This window comes from Leptosomus discolor, chromosome 1, assembly GCF_034619465.1.
Source record: "Leptosomus discolor isolate bLepDis1 chromosome 1, bLepDis1.hap2, whole genome shotgun sequence".
NCBI classification, from domain to species: domain Eukaryota; kingdom Metazoa; phylum Chordata; class Aves; order Leptosomiformes; family Leptosomidae; genus Leptosomus; species Leptosomus discolor.
In genome coordinates, this window is record NC_141391.1 from 60833124 (window position 1) to 60853464 (window position 20341).

Here is a 20341-nt window from a genome sequence, read left to right on the forward strand (position 1 = left end):
ACAGAAAAAAAAAGTTTCTAGATATAATCCCCATTTCCATACACATGCAGGAACTGCTGCATTAGTTCTCATCCTTTTATTGCTTGTTATACTATATCATATATTTTCATTTCATTGATTTTGCATCAGGCAACAGGAAAGTAGTGATTTCTAGTTAAGAGCTGATATCCTGAGGCTTTACACTTCTCACTTTGATTACTGCTGCAAAGAGAATGCAACGGAAGCTGAGGAGACCATTTCTACATGATAAATAAAAGCACTTGCTTAACTCTGCAATCATTAGAACTGTGAAGGTACAAGACAGTTAACAATTACATTGTTAGTCTAGCAGTGTGACTTGGATCTTAGGAAGAACACCACCTCACACTAGAACAAAGGCCACCACCTTATGCCACATGGCTGAAGGGTAAATTCTACTACATCAAAGAACTAATCCTAAAGCCCACTATGCTGAAAATGAGCATTATGATTAGTTTTAATTAGCTGAGAAATATAGGTAATGCAAGAGCTATAAGAATAATTCAAAACAAAAAGCACAGGCCATTTGCAAGTGAAGACTTACCAGAGTAGCAAAAAGATGATATAGTATAAAATAAATAGCAACTACTGGTGCCCACATATGTCCTACAGCATTCAATGTCTGATCCATGACATCCACCCATCCTTCCTGTGTAAGAATCTGAAACATTGACATGAATGCCTGCAAGAAAAAAAGAATTACAAACATATTAACAATTCACAAATTATATTAACATGGTTTTATTGACACATTTGTCAAGTTAATTTAACAGAGCAGAATACCTGTTTTGGTTTGGTTTTTAATCTTAATAAACAAATGTATTTCAATTTTTAAAGTCAGGTGAAATGCTATTCCAGAGCTAATGGAGAAATAAATAGCTTAGCCTTTGACTGAACTGTAATCGGCAACTTGTAAACATAGTCCTAGCTTCATTAGCCCACATGAAGAGCTTTTTGGTTTCTTCTAGGGCTGACAAAACAGGAGAAATACCCTGAGCATCAGAGATCACTGTTTTGAATGTTATACTGTATTGTGATTTTTTGATTCTGTTTATTCTTTTGTGTTACCTCTCTATAAATATACCTATAATGAAGTGTTACAATTAAATGTGACCATACATTCATGTTATCCTAATAGCAGAAGCATTCTAGGCACCCCACAGATAAGACTAACCAGTACAAGGCAAGGTCTCAGTACTTCCACTCGATTCAGTCAGTCAGATTCTTCCCCTATACATTTTGTAAATAGCATTATTTGTGGAACTATTCCTGTAACACTTTCAAATCCCTTCAGACCAGAGGCAGATGTCAAAAATAGAGGGAATAATGGAAATGTTCCAAACAGCTGCCTTTGGTGATAGGAATACATGAATCCAGATAAGCCTAGAACACAAATGACTTACACCTTTCAAACCCCAACTTGAACCTATAGCACAGACCAGAATCGAACTCAACATGAACAATGTGTGACCATGACATGTACATATACAGACACTGAGGACTGTGCTCTGCTTCAGCCACAGAAGCTTGACTATGGTATCAAAGTGAAGGGTGGATCTTAATAGCTTTATATCTCTCATCAAGGCCAAACTGTGGCACAAGTTTCTTTTGCTTTTGCCTGACATCAGAAGTACTCCTTCCAGACAGCAAATATCAAAGCCGGTATTTTACTGAAGTTTAATACTAACAAAAAAATGTGTTAGAAACTGAAGACACTAGCAATGCACGTCCCAGATAACAGGATTCCTCGAATTCAAAATGCCGACACAGTGGTAAAGACTACATCTATGCTCAATGAGCCTGACATCCCCAGCAACAGCAGATTAACACAATAATGCACTTGGCACACAAAGAACAGGATTCTTCTTGTCAGACTGTGGTGGTTTGGTGTCTGGCGCGGTTTTGGTAGTGGGGGAGGGGGCTAGAGAGATGGCTCCTGTAAGAGCCTTCAGGAAGCTCCCCTGGCTCCAATTTCGGACCCGCCTCTGGCCAAGGCCAGGCCAATGGCGCCTCTGCGAATAACTCTGAAGAGTGAAAGAACCTGTTGAGTGAGTTGTTTGTTCATGTTTCTTTGTTGGTGAGCAGAGGAGAGGAACGGGAGGTGAAGGAAACTGCCCTGCGGACACCCGGGTCAGTGAGGAAGGAGAGGGGGAGCTGTGCCGGAGCAGAGGTTCCCCCGCGGCCCACGGTGGGGTGGCGGCTGAGCCCCTGCAGCCCCTGGAGCCCAGCGGTGGCCCAGAGGTTGGCCTGCAGCCTGCGGAGGGCCCCGGGCCGGAGGAGCAGGGACCGGGCCCGGAGCAGCCGCGACTCCGAGGCAGCCCGCGCTGGAGCCGCCCGTCGGGGGGAGGGCGGCAGCCCCGGGAGGGACCCGCGCTGGGGGGTTCTGGGGAGCTGCGGCCCCGCGGGAAGGACTCCCGTTGGGGCAGTGGGTGGAGGGCTGTCTGCCGAGAGAGGGACCCCGCGGTGGGGCAGGGGAGGGCTGCGAGGGCCCCTCTCCCTGAGGGGGAAGGAGCCGCGGAGACACCTTGTGCCGGACGGACTGTGACCCCCATTCCCTGCCCCCTGCGCTGCTGGGGGGGGGAAGAGGGAGCAGAGCTGAGCCCGGGAAGACCGGAGGGGTGTGGGGGGGGGGGAGGTGTGTTGTATTTAAGACCTGGTTGTGTCTCTCATTCTTGATGGTGGTGGTTGTTTTGTATTAAATGTGTATTATCCCCAAGTTGAGTCTGTCTTTTGCTCACGACCGTAATTGGTGAGTGAGCCCTCCCTGTCCTTTGTCTTGACCCTGGAGCCTTTTTTGGTTGCATTTTCTCCTCCCTATCCCTCAGGGGACAGGGTAGGGTTGAGCGAGCATCTGCGGGGTGCTTTTGGAGCCAGGTAGGTAGGCTCAAACCAAGATACTCTGCAAACTTGGTAAGGAGCCCAAGCAAAGTACATGCCTGCAGTAAATACTAGTAACATAAACTTTAAGTCTCCCCCCCCAATTAGTTTTGTCAGCAGCTTTAAAAATTAAGTGGAACCCATTTTATTGTTTTTCAAGCACAAAAGTTTATATATCTACATGTTTTCAGCTTTTCCAGCATGCATTTGGGCTTAGAGTAAGTTGATGTGAAGGGCTCTCCCATCCCTCTTCCTCACAAACAGAAACCAAGAGATACGGAATCAACGGTTTCTTTCACTCTTAAGAATAGTTATTTGCAGAGGTGCCATTGGCCTGGCCTTGTCCAGAGGCAGGTCTGAAATTGGAGCCAGGGGAGCTTCTTGAAGCCTCTTACAGGAGCCACCTCTGTAGCCCCCTCCCCCATGACCAAAAGCCGCACCAAAACCCCGCCAGAAAACCATCCCATGGAGTTTTTCAAATAAAAGAATGTCATCTCTAAGCAGTTTCTGCCAATGCAAACAGGGCCCTTAAGGTTACACCCGCACCCTTAAGGGAGTCCATTCCAGGCTGTGATTTATACCCTGCAGTGTAGGCCAATTTACTCTAGAGCACGCTGTCCGCATGCACACAACACTTGGTCCTGAATCTCTTCCTGGCCCCATGTGATGTCCCTATGGCCATAAAGCATCACTAATATTTGGTGACAAGGAGCTGGTTCCAACTATCTGAAAGAATAAGAAGGATGTGGCGTAGCTTGCCACATGTTGCTTCTGTATTATGAAATCAAGGGTGTATGCTTAAAATTTGAAAGGAGGGGATGCAAGTGCAAAGCTTGCTGGGGCAGTGTAGGAGGGCTGGGTAAGGCAGGAACAGTCTAATCTGGTCCATCTTGCTATGAAAGGCACTGCATGAAAGGCAGTGCCCAGTTGGAGAGAACTATGCCCCTGCCCGTGTCCAGGGACTGCTTCGAAGAGAGTTTGCTGGAAGCAGGAAGAAAGTTAAGAACTAAGCAGTATCAGCATCAGGACGGCAGTGCTTGATCTCAGTATCTGGCCCTTTTTCATTGACCATTGATAAGGGACGTAGGACTGAATCTTTTTCTCCTCTGTGATTATAACTAGTACATATTTGAAAGTATAAAAATTGGATCATGTTGCCTCTAGATCATATTCAGAGGAAGAACTGTGCATTTTTACTCTGTTAGGGGGGGCCCAAACATTTAGCTGCTAAGGGCTTTGTAACAAATTTGCCCACTGACTCTCACAAAAAATCTCACACCAGAATTCAGAATAAGTTTCTTATTGCTGCTATGTTCTGTGGCACTCTAGAGCAGAAAGAATCATAAACACATTGTTAGGCTAAGACCAAGGAGTTAGAGAGCTATTTTTGTAGTTGCTTTTCAGAATTAAATCACAGTAATAAAATTTTCAGAGATGATTAAGTCTACAAGTCCAAATCACTCACAAGAAGTGAAGCTAAGGTGTACATGGAATAGATCAAGGCATCCGAGTTAGCAATATCACACACACTGGGAGACGAAGTTAAGCTTAAGACTTTAATTCCTACATCAGCAACATCTTGTCCAAAGGTAATGTCCCAACCTTTCCTTTGAACACACAGAACCCACAGAGCACAAAGGCTAGCATAAGCTAGAACTAACAGAGAAACTGCTCGCAACTACTTTTCTGTAAATTCTTTATGTCCGCTAAATCTTTGCTATGTCACATGTTAGGAGAGCCCAAATACAAGGGCTGGAATTTGCAGTGCACTCTGCTTCATGTTCCTGCCAGTAACCTTGGCCTTAACTAGCATGGTGCCAACCTGCAGCCAGATCCTCCCTTTGAATTAATGCCCCCTCACAACCACACACACAGACTCCTTACACTTTGCAAAATAACCAACTCCTATTACTGATTCTTTTCCTTACAAAAAAATCATGATGAAGGTCCTACAAAGAACACTAACCCCAACAAGTGTTATCTAGCTCTGCAAAATACCTTCCCATGCAAAACTTGCAGAGGTGGAAATATTTGGGATCGTTAGCTGGGAGAGGCCTTCTGTAGCCAGAGGAGCACGCATGAAACAAGGCAGGAAATTCATCCTCCTTTACGGCTGCCAGAGGTGCTTGAGGGTGAAGAAGACAAGCACCCCATCAGCACTCAGCACTGCTTCTCGGCTTCCCTTTGCGAGGGGGAGGTGAAGCTAAACCAGGCAGTCACCGTTTCCCTGCACTCAGAGCATCTTTGGAGCCAGTGGTGGTTGTACCTGACTGGTGTGACACTCCTTGATGAAATATAAAGTGGGCACTACGTTAAGTAACACACCCCACTGCTGGCTTTAAAAACACTGAAGGACTGGATAATTGAACCAGTGCAGTATCCTTTCTTCTGAATCACTCTAAATTACCATAGTTTATGGCTTTTAAAAAATATATCTTTTAATTAATTCTTCAAGGTATAAAGATACCTCCAATACTTGTTGTGGACCCTAATTAATACAAGCACTAGATTAATTTGGAAAAGACATTCTTTTAACATCATAAAAATCCAATCATCCATCTAAAAAAGTTGTCTATAAAGCATATAGTTATAAAAAATGACCTTTCAATATAATTTAAACAATTTATTATAACATTAAAGTCCAGTATGACTAAACATTAGTTATAAGAAAATAAGGCAGTGCACAATGAGTATGTGCTTCGCACCCAGCAATCTCCTTTGCAGCAAGTTATTTTTAGCCAAAAGGTATACTTCCCACTGTTTATTTTAAAATTAATTTGAAATGCAACTAGCTGACAGAATCAACATCTGTGAAGACGAGACTTAGAGATTTATGCAAATGGTGATTTTCTGAATTAATTTGTGTTATAGAAAAGACTGTCAATTTCTTTGAGTATTTATGCCCTATTACTTAATTAGCTGTTTTGATGATGGAAATCAAGTAATACCTTTTTATTTATAGTGGAAGATTGGCAAAGGTTCGGTGGAATATATGAGCCGAAGTGCCAGTTCGGGTATCTTGTCCAACTATTACAGGGGTGGTGCTATACAAATTACTACTTACAGTTATAGTGTACTTGATTTGTAACTACTGCTCATCCTTAAAATATTATGGGCCAAATCCCAATGGCCTTATTCATGGAAGCAGTCCTACAATTACTTCTGCAAATTAAGCTAACAGGATTTAGGCCAGTGCTGTGAAATGCTTGGAAATCTGTTCTACCTGTGTAAACTTACCTTTTTCTCCTAACATAGTTACGAGTGCTCAGTAACACCCTGAGAGAAGAGTCCTGTAAAAATCTGGCAGTGGCACAGAGATTGTAACTGCATCAGAGAATTAAGACTACATTGTTCAACTTTTTTAATGGATGAGGCTTAGGTTGAACTAACATTTCCCAACTTGAGCCTCCTCCAAGCTCAAGGCTAGGAGCAAAGTCCTGGTTTTGCTGAAGACTGGGGGATTTTTGCTGCTGAGATCTGTTGGGCCTGGCTTTCATCTTGTGTCGACCCATTTAAAAGAAGAGCAGCGTTCCCAGCTTTGTGACTTGAGACACCGAGTAGTCAGCACATGGCCCCAAACCCCAAGAGAAACCAGGGCATGGAATTCAGAGACACTAACAATGTATTTTATTTTCCATACAGTGAATTTTAAAATTTCTTAGCAGCCATCTTACACTGATGCCTTTGAACAGACAACTCCCCACCTCCCATTCCTTCTTCAGGGGGCCCAGCCACCCCCTGTCCTTTTCATGGCTCAGTATGCGCAGCCCAAGAAGATGTGCAAAAATAGAGATGGCGGATCGGTTAAAAAAATAGTATAGCAAACATCTATATTTTTACACTTAGTATTAGAGAGAAAGCCAGTCCATTTGGGAAGTTGGAATGGCCAACAGAAGGGGGAAATTTGTAGCCATGGCAACACTGAGCTTGTGCCTATTGAGTGTTGTCAGGAAACCATGTGAAAACATGCAATTTAGAGGCATTAGTGAAAGGAGGAGGTCTGCTTGTTCCAAAACCCATACTGTGCCTTCTTATAAAGCACTTACAGTTTCAAAATTATTTTAGGTTTTGTCTGTTTCAGTGTAGAAAGCACTTTAATGTACAAACTCAAAATTTAGCTTCTAGTATCACCATTTTCTTTAGCGTGCTTGTCCTCTCTGTATTTGTAACTGAAAAACAGCAACAGTCCTGGCCATTTTAAGTTTGCTTTTCTTTGAGGGTAAGTTCCTAAAAATTTGTCTTAGCAAATTCTGCTGTTACAGACCTCATATCATCTCCTATGACATATAGCAATACAAGTATGTCTGCAGTCACGTTTTGAAAATAATATATTCCAGGCAAACCCAAAATCGTGTATTTTATAATTGTCTCTTGTAAACTGAGTCAGGGGTCTTTACTCAGAGCAGACAACATGAGTGGCAATTCCCCCAGCCTTTGCTAGGAAAACGCACTCCTTCGGAGGGACACCATCACACACACCATCATTACAATTTTTAAGTACAAAATTTTCACTGACTCCATTATCCTGTTAAGAGATGTTTCACTAAAAAGCTGCAAAAAGAAATGACAAACTGTAAGTCATACTTCTGAAATATTCATAACAAAGTGAATATCAATAATCAACAACAACAAAAAAGGAGAGACTCTTGCTTCTGGCTATCATATAAAAAGTATTTAAAACATTTCAATCCAGTATTGCTGCGACACTCCTTTATTATCAGTAACAGGTCTTCTATTTTTCCAAAACTTCAGTCAGAAAATAGGAAACAAGTGTGGATATTTTCTGTTTGTAAAAAAAGTGTACAATTTGCTGGAGAAAATATTTTCTCATTCTTTGAACATGTATTTAGTATATACATATATCTGTTAAAAGTCGATATGATAGAAACACTTATTGAAGATTAAATGGCCTCAGAAATGTTCAAAATAATTTAAAACTTTACTAACATCTTGATATATCTTGGCAATGTTTTACTGCAAGTGGATCTTTCTAGATACTTACATCAATTTGTCTAGTTAAAATGTGCAGATGGTTGTGAATCGGTCTTATTTTAATTATACTACCATAATTCTTTCAGGACTTTCATTGCTGTTTGGCATGAATAATAAAAATAATTCTAAAACAAAATGCCATGGTGATTTCAAACTTGAAGTTGGAAGTCTTTTTTCAGAAGTTATACATGTGAGCTGGGCATACAATATGGTGGTAATATCACCCAATTTAAAGACAGAGGCCTGACTTCATTAGAAGTGGGTTTTTTTTTTCTTTCTTCAGCTTTTAAAAAATGAATTATACTGAATTCTTAATAATCCTACTGGCTGCTTTTCTAAGCACATTTTCCAAAATAGAAAGCATGGTGTTACATTATTCCCTGCGGGTAGGTATCTTTTGTCTTACATTTGATGGCAAGCTTCCCATACATCAAGTCCAGGTTGATAATTACAAATTGTTGCCTAGCCATTTTGTTTGCTAAATGCATGACCCTTGAGGCTGCCTTATTCATTGTTATTTAATTGTTCCAACCAATGCACTTTCACTAAAATAGATACATTGGATAACCAAGCTGGAATGACAGAAACAAATAAATTGGCACTGGAACCAATCCATGTACACTCAGTCTAATCCATTATTAAAGAAATGGTCGTATTTTCATTCAGAACAGTGTGCTTCAATAAATACATTAGCTCCAATTTCCACTGATTTTCAATGTTCTGTTCCGAGTTAACGCAATGCCCATAAATATCCATTATTTATATCCAAAAGGCAAACATTTATTTTGTCAATGCAGACAGATTTTATAACCTTGTATAAAACAAGCATTCCTGCACAAATCAAGAGCAATCACTTTCAGAATATGAAGATATAAATCAGGTGTAGACATGTTTTATATAAATTTTGTGGCATGATTGTGCACATGAACCCTCTTTCTGTAATATGCTAGAGTACCATTAAGCCATATGCTTTGTTGTGTCATCATCAGGGTGCATATGTAAAATTTCTCTATATTCCCTCAACAGCAGAAATAGAGTACCTAACCCAAAGAAAGACAAACTTCACTACTGAAGGACTACAGAAAGACTGTTACAACCAGAAAATACAATTCTTTTATCTACACATATATCTACACATAAACTGCTGCAGGGTTCTCAGAAGGAAAGGAAGACCACTAATATAAAACCAAATATGACAGATTCATAGAGTCATTCAGGCTGGAAAAGACCTTTAAGATCATTCAGTCCAACTGTTAACCTAACGCTGCCAAGTCCACCACCAATGGTAAGAAAATAATAACAAGCAACAAGTAACCAATGCTTTTTATACTTGCCCGTGGAAAGGTTGTAAATCTATCCAGTTCCTCCACAAAGCAAAACATCTGTAAACTGATTGCTGACATTACGATTAAAAGGCTGGCAGTAAATACCACCAAACTCCCAAGTTTTTTTCCTGGTCCAAATATCTTATACACAAAATCCTCCAAAGCAGGAGAAATCTTTATAAGCCGAACTACTCTAAGAACCTGCAAAGAAAGAGAAAATACAACTGTATTAATTATTTGATTATCAAACTAATCAACAAGTTTTCACAGGATCAGAGACTTCAAGGACAAAAAGGGACTTGCAGTCTTGTAGCCCAGTAAATATCAGGTCTCCACCGCTTGTAATAGACTACAAGTTGTGTGTTAGGTTAAGAACAGAAGCCCCGGAACCTGTCAGGTTTTGTCTGTACTTATCTTTGAGCAGCAGGCTAGATGAGATGACTTTGAAAGGCCACTTCCAACCTAGATTTTTCCATGATTCTGTGTTATTTGTTACACCACATTACATTATCCACATGAAGAGCTGTCAACTCTTCTTCCACAAGTCATCTGTCCATTTCAGTGACCAAAGACAAAATGGCTTGCATAGCATACCGTATAACCTAGCAAGTTTCGTTATAAACATATTTTCCTTTCTGATACTATATACAAGAAGGGAAATTTTGGGTGGCGTTTCTCACTATCAGAGGAAACAGCATTGTGTCCCACTGACATATTTGACATGTCTTGGTATTAGTATTGGCAGCAGAACTGTGATCATGCGTGGAACTCCTGACCCATTCACTGCTGACTCTACCTTGGAAAAGCTGCTGACAGCTCTGATCCTCCTATTTCAGCCACTCATGGTGGCACAAACAGTGACATAACATCAGTATCAACAAGAGGCAGTGGCAGCCACAACAGTTCCTGGAGACAACAGACAGTGGCATACGAGGCAAATGAGTTTCTGCAGTTCTTACAAAGAAGACTGTCTAGCCCAAGGTATCCCCTATATTTCCACAAGAATCATATTGAAACTGAAAGGTAGGGATTACAGTGCGATTATAGGCTGACCTTATGTACAAGTCAAATACAATTACTGTGCTGCTTTTGGAGAGAAAGCAAGTTTGACAGAAGTTGTTCACAGAAAGAGTTCACTGTACCTTGTAGCTTGCTAATAATGTAAACTTTTGCATTTTGCATGAAACTCATCTCCCTACGTATCTGTTAGGCACACAGAACATGCTAGTCATCTAGGCTTTACTGCCAAAGTGGAGAGAGGGAGAAAGCCAACTCAAGAGAGCAACTTATTCCAAACATACCAGACCCTTGTGTGAGATGGGATGAGCATTCACTGTCTTCAGTAGTTAAAAAGGGTCCTAGATACAGAGGTTACACTAGACAGCTTAACTTTCACAACATTAGAACAAGGTGAGATGAAATCCTTTCTTTCACTTTGGTACCTTGATCACATTGCATACAATCTGAGTACATGAAACTGGTTACGAAGGCAGTGACAGTGAGATGAGTGAGTTCCCAAGTCCTATGAACAAGTAAACATGGTGCCTTCTTACTTACAAGATCGACTTGTAGTGTAAATGTTAGCTCTGTTCCCATCAATACTAGTTTCAACACTGACCCCAGTGGGGTAAAGATTTCATGCTAGTCGGTATTCTGAGTTGTGTTTTAGATAAACTCTATATCTGCCTTACTTTTTTCCCCCTTCCTTTGGGGAACTTTAATTGACCTTTAAGCAACACACTAATCTTATTGATATGGTTTGGTTTTTTTTCATTTATTTTCATTAAGTGACAAATTGAATCTAGCAAAAGTACACTCTAATGAACATTTATGCATTCTATGTAATTGGATTGCAAATTGTATTAAATTTAAGAGCTCTAGAAGGTGCACTATTTGTATTAAATATAAAAATATGTTTAAAACCAAATCAAAATGAAAACACAAAAGAGGAGCCACAGCTTTATTACAAAATATGGCTGCATGTCCTAAAAGGGATGATATTTATTGAGAAAATGACTCAGCAATATTTTCCCCAAGCACAAATACAGTGGCATCTTTTCAGTCCAGTATAGGTCAAATTCTGTTTAAATCTCACCCTTTTATGCTGGTTCATTACAGATCTTTGCAATAATATGCAAATTCTGTCATTTCTCCACTGACTTTGTGTTCTATAGATTATAGCCATGGAATGGTGCTTTGCTGTAGTCTTTCACAGAGGCCTTTGCAAAGTGTTTTGATTGAATGTACAGCAAATGTAAGAAAGATAGGTGAGAGGGTGGACAGTGGCCAATGTGGCGAAGAGTGAATGATGTGTTGGCAAAAGGTAACGATAAAGACCAATGAATAATGCAGACTGAAATATATGCTAAGGAAGACTAGATAAGCCAAATGATATTTCTGCTCGCTATCCTGGAATGTGTCAAGTAAGACTTCTGTTTTCAGTAATCTGTTTTGTTGGCTGACAAGGAACACATTTAACCTGTCATCATTAATACCTGAAGGCCTGGAAATCTGCCTAACGTCAAGACGTCTCCATGTGAAAAAGACTTTTTGACCTTGGTTGATTTGAAAATGTGTTATCTAGCTTGCCCAGAAGCTTAATTGCGGGGGAATACGGTGCATACCTCCCTTACACACTGACATCAAAGGTAAAGTATTTTCCAACCTTACTGTCATTTGTCTCTTAGGGGATTTGGATTGGAAAACACAAATCTTTCAGTGTAGCAGGTGTTCCTCCTTCTAAAATGTATGTCTCTCATATATTTTGGAAAAAAAATTTCGCATCCTGACATTTTCTGTCATAAAAGCTAGCACTTTTTTTAAAAAATGCCACCACCCCTGCCCCATGAAACTAATTAAATCCATTAAGAAGAAAAGACATTATTTTATTATCAACATCTGGCTACACTTTAATCATACTCTCAATCCTGTAAGTTAGTGATGATATGACCCATTTAGTCCAAGACGTTCGTAATTTATACTTAAAATTCCTAGAAAGAAAACATCAGATATAAGTGGAGTCTGCTTAATAAATATGGAGCAACTATTAACTAAGATGCTAACTGTTTTAACTAAGAGCTCCCAGCTACATTTCCTGTGTGCTCTTGCCACAAGAGTGCAATGGCACGGTCCTGACAGATCATCCTTTCTTGTATGTTAGAAATATCATGCCACACCGAATAACAACATTTTACATATTTGGACAGCAAAATCAAAGCTATAATCATCTAAAAGCCTTCAGATGATACCAGATGAAAGCAAAATAGAATTTGTCATCCTGAAAGCTTTCTTGAGCAGGTGTGTAGAACAATTTAGAAAAAATACAGGATGGCATTTGCAGAAGTCTGAAAAGGCCACCATATTTCAACCCACACTTGGGGAGAGTTCTCCCCCCATATTGTACTTACTTGATTTACAGTATGTGTCACTGTAGCTAATCACATTTATTGACAGGACTCAGCCTGACAATTTATTATTTGCCTTTATTGATTATTAATTATTCACCATGCCAATCCATTGCTGAATAATGATATGAATCCTTTAATATATTTAAAAAAAAAATCCCTTTCTTTAGCACTGTAGAATGTAATGCATTATGGTGAATCTCAGTGCTTTCTCCCACAACTGGAGCAACCCTAAGCACTTCAAGGAGGATGAATGGGGAATTGGTTGGGCTGGCTGACAGAGGAAGAATCAGACGTCTGAATTAATCAATATTTCTTTGTTTCTCCTTCCTGCTCTTCACCAAAATGAAAATGTAGGAAAAGCCTCAATAAGCACACTTTCCCTCTAGATAACGAGTGGTTGGAAAGCTGTAAAAAACAACTCTAAGATGATTCTGGAGAAATGGCTGCAGAAGGCCCACAATAACTGGAGCAAAGACTCAGGCATGTGACTGCTACAGAGATGAATATTTGGAGAAGCAACAGCAAGTGTACCGAGGCCTCAGGGACAGAAGCCAGAAAAGCAGTGGTGGACACTACAGGAAGGTGATGCTGTGAACAGCTGTATGCAAGGTCAAGGCCCAGTGAAGGACAGTGAATAAACTAGTCCAGAACCTACTGAACAGTGTAGCTGGATAAGAAATTGCAGTAACTGAAAACAGAAAGGACTTCTCAACAAAGTTTGAAAGAATTCTATTTCTGTAAATCCACCCAATAAACATAGTTAAGAATAGATATATTTATTATTTTAAAGATAGTCTCAAAATGAGTCAATATTGTGAGAACATTAGTAGTCCAAGAATGGAAGTAAACGAGAGCGAAATGTTGATGAGTAATGTTTTTAACTGGTATATAAGGTAAGATGTAAAAGTAGCTGATCATACCTGAAAATATGTAAACTGAGAGTGATAGAGGTCTGGATAAATATGAAGAGTGGTTCCAATTACAAGCAGCAACTCAAACTTGTGAAGAGATGAGCTGATGTATCCTGTGAAACCCAAACACCAGATCTTCAGGAGAGCTTCTAAATCAAACAGAACTGTAAAAGCAACCTAGATGAATATAAAAAACAAGAAAGTTGCATTCAAACCACTGAGTTAAACTACAAGTTTCTATGTCATGTTGTCTATCAAGGTTTTGTATGGCAAAAATAAAGATCTCCATAATATTTAACAAAAGCACTCTAAAGAGAAAAAACAATCAATAATAGAGTTCCTCATATTGGCCAATAGTCTTCATTAAACTGTATACTTTATGAAATTTCCTAAAGTCTCAACACAGAGATGTAGATCCCACAATTTGCAAAGCATGAAATAATAAATCCATCCAGCTGACCTTTCACTGTGCATATAGATAAAAAGGAAAAAAAGTACGAGTTTTTTTTTTCAAAATGTGAAGCAACACTATGAGCAGTCTCAAGAATTTGAAGACATCTAAGGAACAAGTCAAAGTTTAAAGGTCTCTTGTTTGAAAATTGCTACTTCAGTCTTCTAAAACATGCATAGTAAATGACAACTGAAACAGATAGAAAAGGGGTCATGGGACTTAAGCATTAGAATAAATGAAAAAAAAAAAAAAAGAAGAAATTCAACCTCAGTCCAGAATTGGTAAATTTTTGCAATTTTAAAATGAGATGTTGTTAGAGAAGTTGAGCAAAGAGAGTAAAGTGGGAAGTTACAGGGGAAGAAATCTATTTGTAGGCATTGGATGACTGTGAGATTCTTCCAGAGGCTTTTCTTAAAAAATATACACACTAAAATGCATGATGTTGAGCTTGAAAAAACTGAGACAATTTTGCACAGATATACATCTTCAGGATTTATTTTCTCTTACGTCTCTCACTACCAAAAAATCCTTCTGGCTAGACACACTTCTTCCTTACCTGCCTTCTTATTTTAACACTGTGTATATTCTGAGACACTTTCTCCTTCACTTCCCAACAGCCAGGAAACCCAATGGAAAAGATCTTTTTCCTTGACTCAGCAATTCTCCTTTCTCACCCTTTACACACTTTGCAGTTTAAAAGAGACACTGAAATAAGATTAGGTGGCATCTATATACAATTAATACTTTCAAAGTGCTCTGTAAACTTAAAATACAGCTCAAACCTCCTTTGAGCGAAAGCATTATTAGTCTTTTAAGATGGAGAGATTAATTGACCATGGGCCATAAGATTTACTGGATTTGGCAGGGGATTACAAAATTAGAGACTAAAATTTTAACCCTGAGTCTGACAGTGACAATCTTGGGGATGCTGCTTAAAGTACTTAGACTATTTAAAATTTAAACTCTCCAGTCCAACAAAAATATATTTATCAACAGGAAAGAGGGGGTTTGTGAGATAGCTAAATGAAATTTTACATACTTTATGTGTACAGGACTGTCACAAGCAGGAGTGGAGATGGAAATTAAACACTGAAGTTTATGTCCTATGTTTATTCCTCTAGTTCACACAGTTGTTTATGAGAGGTACTACCGGCTATATTGTATGGTTTCCTCAAGGCATGCAAAATAGGCTTCAGTTGTCCTCTGAATGATTAAATCAAGGCAAAATGCTTCATAGCACTCAAACAATTTCTTTACATTAGGAAAGAAATACACTGCTAAGAATTATTTGTATGATTTCAGGCATACGAGGATCCACGTACACAGTATAGGGACGCTTTCATGCTTATAATGGCAGCCACCGAGCCGAAGGGCTCCGGAGCGGCGGGTGGCGCCGGGGGCCCCTTCCCGAAGCGGCAGAACCGCGGCCAGACCGAGGCGGCAGAAGCGCCGGGAGCGAGAGGGCGCCCCAGCCCGCCCCCCCAGGGAGGGGAGCGCGAGCTCCTGGCGGGGTCCGCTCGGACTCGCCGTGGGCGGGGACAGGAGCGGCGGCGGCCAATCCCCTCGCAGGGCAGAGCGGCCCCGGGGAGCGCGGGCCCGGCCGTTGGGGCGGCGGTTGGCGCGGGCGGGGCGGGCAGGGCAGGCGGGCGGGCAGGGCGCAGTCCCGCCCCCGGCTCTAGAGGCCGACTCGACTGGTGGCCATCGCCCTCCCAGAACAGGACCCAGCCATGGTTTCCACTCGGCCTAAAGCCCCCGCCGGGAGGAATGTGGCGACCCAGGCGGAGCTCCCGCACAGCCCCGCAGCCGTGCGGGTCTGCGGCTGCAGGGAGTGCCCGAGCGTGTCCCTGTGCCGGAGGGCAGCAGGGACATCCCCTGTGTGCGGTGTGAGCAGGGGGCCGATGTGCTGAGGCTAGTGGCAGAGCTGAAAGAGGCAGAGGAAAGGTTAAGGAGCCTCGGGGAGTGTGAGAGGGAGAGAGATGGGTGGAGCCGCACGCTGCCAGCCCTGAGGCCAAGGCAGCAGGTGGAGGCTCCACAAGCAGCAGAGGATCCCCTGCCCTCTTGCCACCAGGCAGAAGGAGGGGACCTAAGAGACTGGAGGGGCAATGGGAACAGGTCCCTGCTGAGGGCAGCAGGCGAATCCCCTCCTAGCCTCCCTCACCTTCCCAGTTGCCCCTGCACAACAGAAATGGGGCTCTAGAAGTTGAGGGCCAGGCAGATGAGGAGGCAGATGAAGGTCCCTCCAGGGAGTTGCCTAGGAAGAGTCAGTCAGCCCCATGCATTGTGACTGCCCCTGTTAAGAAAAAAAGGAGGGTAATTGTTGTAGGTGATTCCCTTCTGAGGGGAGCGGAGGGCCAAATATGCCGACCAGACCCATCCCACACGGAAGTCTGCTGCCTCCCAGGGGCCGGATTTAGAGACATTACTAGGAAACTCCCAGATCTGGTACAGCCCTCTGATTACTACCCACTATTGGTTATGCAAGCTGGTACTGATGAGGTTGCAGAGTAAAGTCCAAAGTTGATCAAAAGGGACTTCAGAGCACTGAGGTGATTGCTTGAAGGTTCTGGAGCACAGGTCGTGTTTTCCTCAATCCCTTCAGTGGCAGGAAAGAATACTGAAAGGAACAGGAAAACACACCTGATTCACATGTGGCTCAGAGGCTGGTGCTATTGGTGGAATTTTGTTTTTTATGATCACAGGGAGGTTTACACAGCACCAGCCCTGCTGGTGATAGATGGAGTTAGGCTTTCTAGAAAGGGGAAAAGTATTCTTGCAGATGAGTTGGCCGGGCTCATCGAGAAGGCTTTAAACTAGATTCGAAGGGGGAAGGGGACAAAACAAGGCCCACCAGTGATGAACCTAGGGGTGGCATGTGAATGTCAGGGGTGAAATCGATAGCTCAACTCAGGTGCATCTATACCAATGCACACAGCGTGGGCAACAAACCGGAGGAGCTGGAAGCCATTGTGCAGCAGGATAGCTATGACTTGGTTGCCATCACAGAAACATGGTGGGATGACTGTCATGCCTGCAGTGCTGCAATGGATGGCTATAAGCTCTTCAGAAGGGGCAGGCAAGGAAGGAGAGGTGGTGGGGTGACTTTATATGTTGGGGAGTGTTTCGATTGTGTAGAGCTTAACTATTGTGAGGACAAGGCCAAGTGCTTATGGGTAAGGATAAGGGGGAAGGCCAACGAGGCAGATCTCCTGCTGGGAGTTTGTTATAGACCACCCAACCAGGAGGAAGAGGCAGATGATGCATTCTGCAAGTGGCTGGCAGAAGTCTCACCATCGCTAGCCTTTGTCCTTGTGGGGGACTTCAACTTACCAGATATCTGCTGGAAATACAACACAGCAGAGAGGAAACAGTCCAGGAGGTTCCTGGAGTGTGTGGAAGAGAACTTCCTGACACAGCTGGTAAGGGAGCCTACCAGGGGAGGTGCCTTGCTTGATCCTACTGTTTATGAGCAGAGAAGGACTGGTAGGAGATGCACAACCATGGACTTGCGGAGGGCTGACTTTGGGCTGTTCAGGACACTGGTTGAGAGACTCCCTTGGGAGACTGTTCTGAAGGGCAAGGGGGTCCAGGAATGGGGGACATTATTCAAGGAGGAAGTCTTAAAGGCGCAGGAGCAGGCTGTCCCTGTGTGCCATAAGACCAACCCTCTGGGAAGATGACCAGCCTGGCTGAACAGGGAGCTTTTGCTGGAACTCAGGAAAAAAAGGGGGGTTTATCACTTTTGGAGGAAAGGGCAGGCAACTTAAGAAGAGTACAGGGATCTCATTAGGTCATGCAGAGGGAAAATTAGAGAGGCAAAAGCCCAACTAGAACTCAAGCTGGCCAGTGTCATAACAGACAACAAAAAAGTTTCTACAAATAGATTAACAACAAAACAAAAGCTGAGGAGAATCTCCATCCTCTATTGGATGTGGAGGGGAACATTGTCACCAAGGATGAGGAAAAGGCTGAGGTACTTAATGCCTGCTTTGCCTCAGTCTTTAATAGTCAGACAAGCTATCCTCAAGGAACTCAGCCCCTTGAGCTGGAAGATGGGGACGGAGAGCAGAATAACACCCCCCCCCCCCCCCATAATCCAGGAGGAAGCAGTTAATGTCCTGCTTTGCCACCTGGACATTGACAAGTCTATGGGGCCGGATGGGATCCACCCAAGAGCACTGAGGGAGCTGGCGGAGAAGCTGGCCAAACCACTCTCCATCATTTATCAGAAGTCCTGGTTAACAGGGGAGGTCCCAGACAACTGGAGGCTTACCAATGTGACACCAGTCTACAAGAAGGGCTGGAAGGAGGATCCAGGAAGTTACAGGCCTGTCAGCCTGACCTCAGTGCTGGGGAGGATTATGGAGCCGTTTATCTTGAGGGCGCTTACATGGCATGTGCAGGACAACCAGGGACTCAGGCCCAGTCAGCGTGGGTTCATGAAGGGCAGGTCCTGCTTAACCAACCTGATCTCCTTCTATGACCAGATGACCCACCTAGTTGATGAGGGGAAGGCTGTGGATGTCATCTGCCTGGACTTCAGTAAAGCCTTTGCCACCATCTCCCACAGCATTCTCCTAGGAAAGCTGGCGGCTCATGGCCTAGACAGGTGCACTCTAAGCGGGGTTAAAAACTGGCTGGATGGCCGAGCACAGTGAGTTGTGGTGAACGGCGTTAAATCCAGCTGGTGGCCGGTCACAAGCGGTGTCCCCCAGGGCTCAGTACTGGGGCCGGTCTTGTTCAATATCTTTATTGATGATCTAGATGAGGGGATTGAGTGCTCCCTCAGTTAGTTTGCAGATGACACTAAATTGGGTGGGAGTGTTGATCTGCTCACAGAATCACAGAATGGTAGGGGTTGGAAGGGACCTCCGGAGATCATCTAGTCCAACCCTCCTGATAAAGCAGGTTCACCTAGAGCAGGTTGCACAGGACTGCATCCAGGCGTGCCTTGAATATGTCCAAGGAAGGAGACTCCACAATCTCCCTGGGCAGCCTGTTCCAGTGCTCTGGCACCCTTAATGTAAAGAAGTTTTTACTCATGTTGAGGCAGAACTTCCTGTGCTCCATTTTGTGCCCGTTGCCCCTTGTCCTGTTACTGGGCACCACTGAAAAGAGCCTGGGCCCATCCTCTTGACACCCACCTTCTAGATATATGTGTTGATAAGGTCTCCTCTCAGTCTTCTCTTCTCTAGGTTAAAGAGCCCCAGGTCTCTCAGCCTTTCTTTGTAGGAGAGATGCTCCAGTCCCCTCATCATCTTAGTAGCCCTGCGCTGGACTCTATCCTGCTCGAGGGTAGGAAGGCTCTTGCAGAGGGATCTGGACAGGCTGGATCGATGGGCTGAGGCCAATTGTGTGACGTTCAACAAGGCCAAGTGCTGGGTCCTGCACTTGGGTCACCACAACCCCATGCAGCGCTATAGGCTTGGGGGTGAGTGGCTGGAAAGCTGCCAGGCAGAAAAGGCCTTGGGGGTGCTCGTCGACAGCCAGTTGAACGTGAGCCAGCAGTGTGCCCAGGTGGCCAAGAAGGCCAACAGCATCCTGGCCTGTATCAGCAATAGTGTGGCCAGCAGGACCAGGGAAGTGATCGTGCCCCTGTACTCAGCACTGGTGAGGCCGCATCTCAAATCCTGTGTGCAGCTTTGGGCCCCTCACTGCAAGAAGGCCCTTGAGGTGCTGGAGCGTGTCCAGAGAAGGGCAACGAAGCTGGTGAAGGGCCTGGAGAACAGGTCTTATGAGGAGCGGCTGAGGGAACTGGGGTTGTTTAGTCTGGAGAAGAGGAGGCTGAGGAGGGGAGACCTTATCGCTCTCTGCAGCTACCTGAGAGGAGGTTGTAGTGAGGTGGGGGTCAGTCTCTTCTCCCAAGTAACAAGCGATAGGACGAGAGGAAATGGCCTCAAGTTGCACCAGGGGAGGTTTAGACTGGACATTAAGAATTTCTTTACTGAAAGAGTGGTCAAGCATTGGGACAGGCTGCCCAGGGATGTGGTGGAGTCACCATCCCTGGAGGTATTTAGAAGATGTGTAGATGTGGCATTTCAGAATATGGTTTAGTCAGCATGGTGGTGTTGGGTTGACGGTTGGACTTGATGATCTTAGAGGTCTATTCCAACCTAATGATTCTATTCTATGATTCTGTTCTATTCTGGAATGTATCTGTCTGTTTTTTCAGCCCTTGTTCTGGCAGGTCAAAGAGCTTAAGGAGAACAATGAGCCAAGCTTGAAGAAACTACCCCTTTGGATGAAAATCTCTATCTCAAACACAAGGAAAATGTTTTATCAAAAATTTTAAAATGAAAGCTCATTTTTAAAGGAAAAAACACCTAAATGAGTCCTGAAAGAGCAGAGGGGCGAATTAGGAAA

At 43.2% G+C, this 20341-nt stretch overlaps 1 protein-coding gene across 1 annotated transcript in view; it reads right to left on the reverse strand.

Annotated features, from left to right (window-relative positions):
- The window catches only part of NALCN (sodium leak channel, non-selective), a 252275-nt gene that overhangs the window by 100548 nt on the left and 131386 nt on the right, over nt 1-20341 (reverse strand). Inside the window, 3 exon segments of the mRNA XM_086482062.1 lie at nt 563-700; nt 9222-9413; nt 13540-13707. Coding sequence (XP_086338188.1) covers nt 563-700; nt 9222-9413; nt 13540-13707 — 498 coding nt within the window.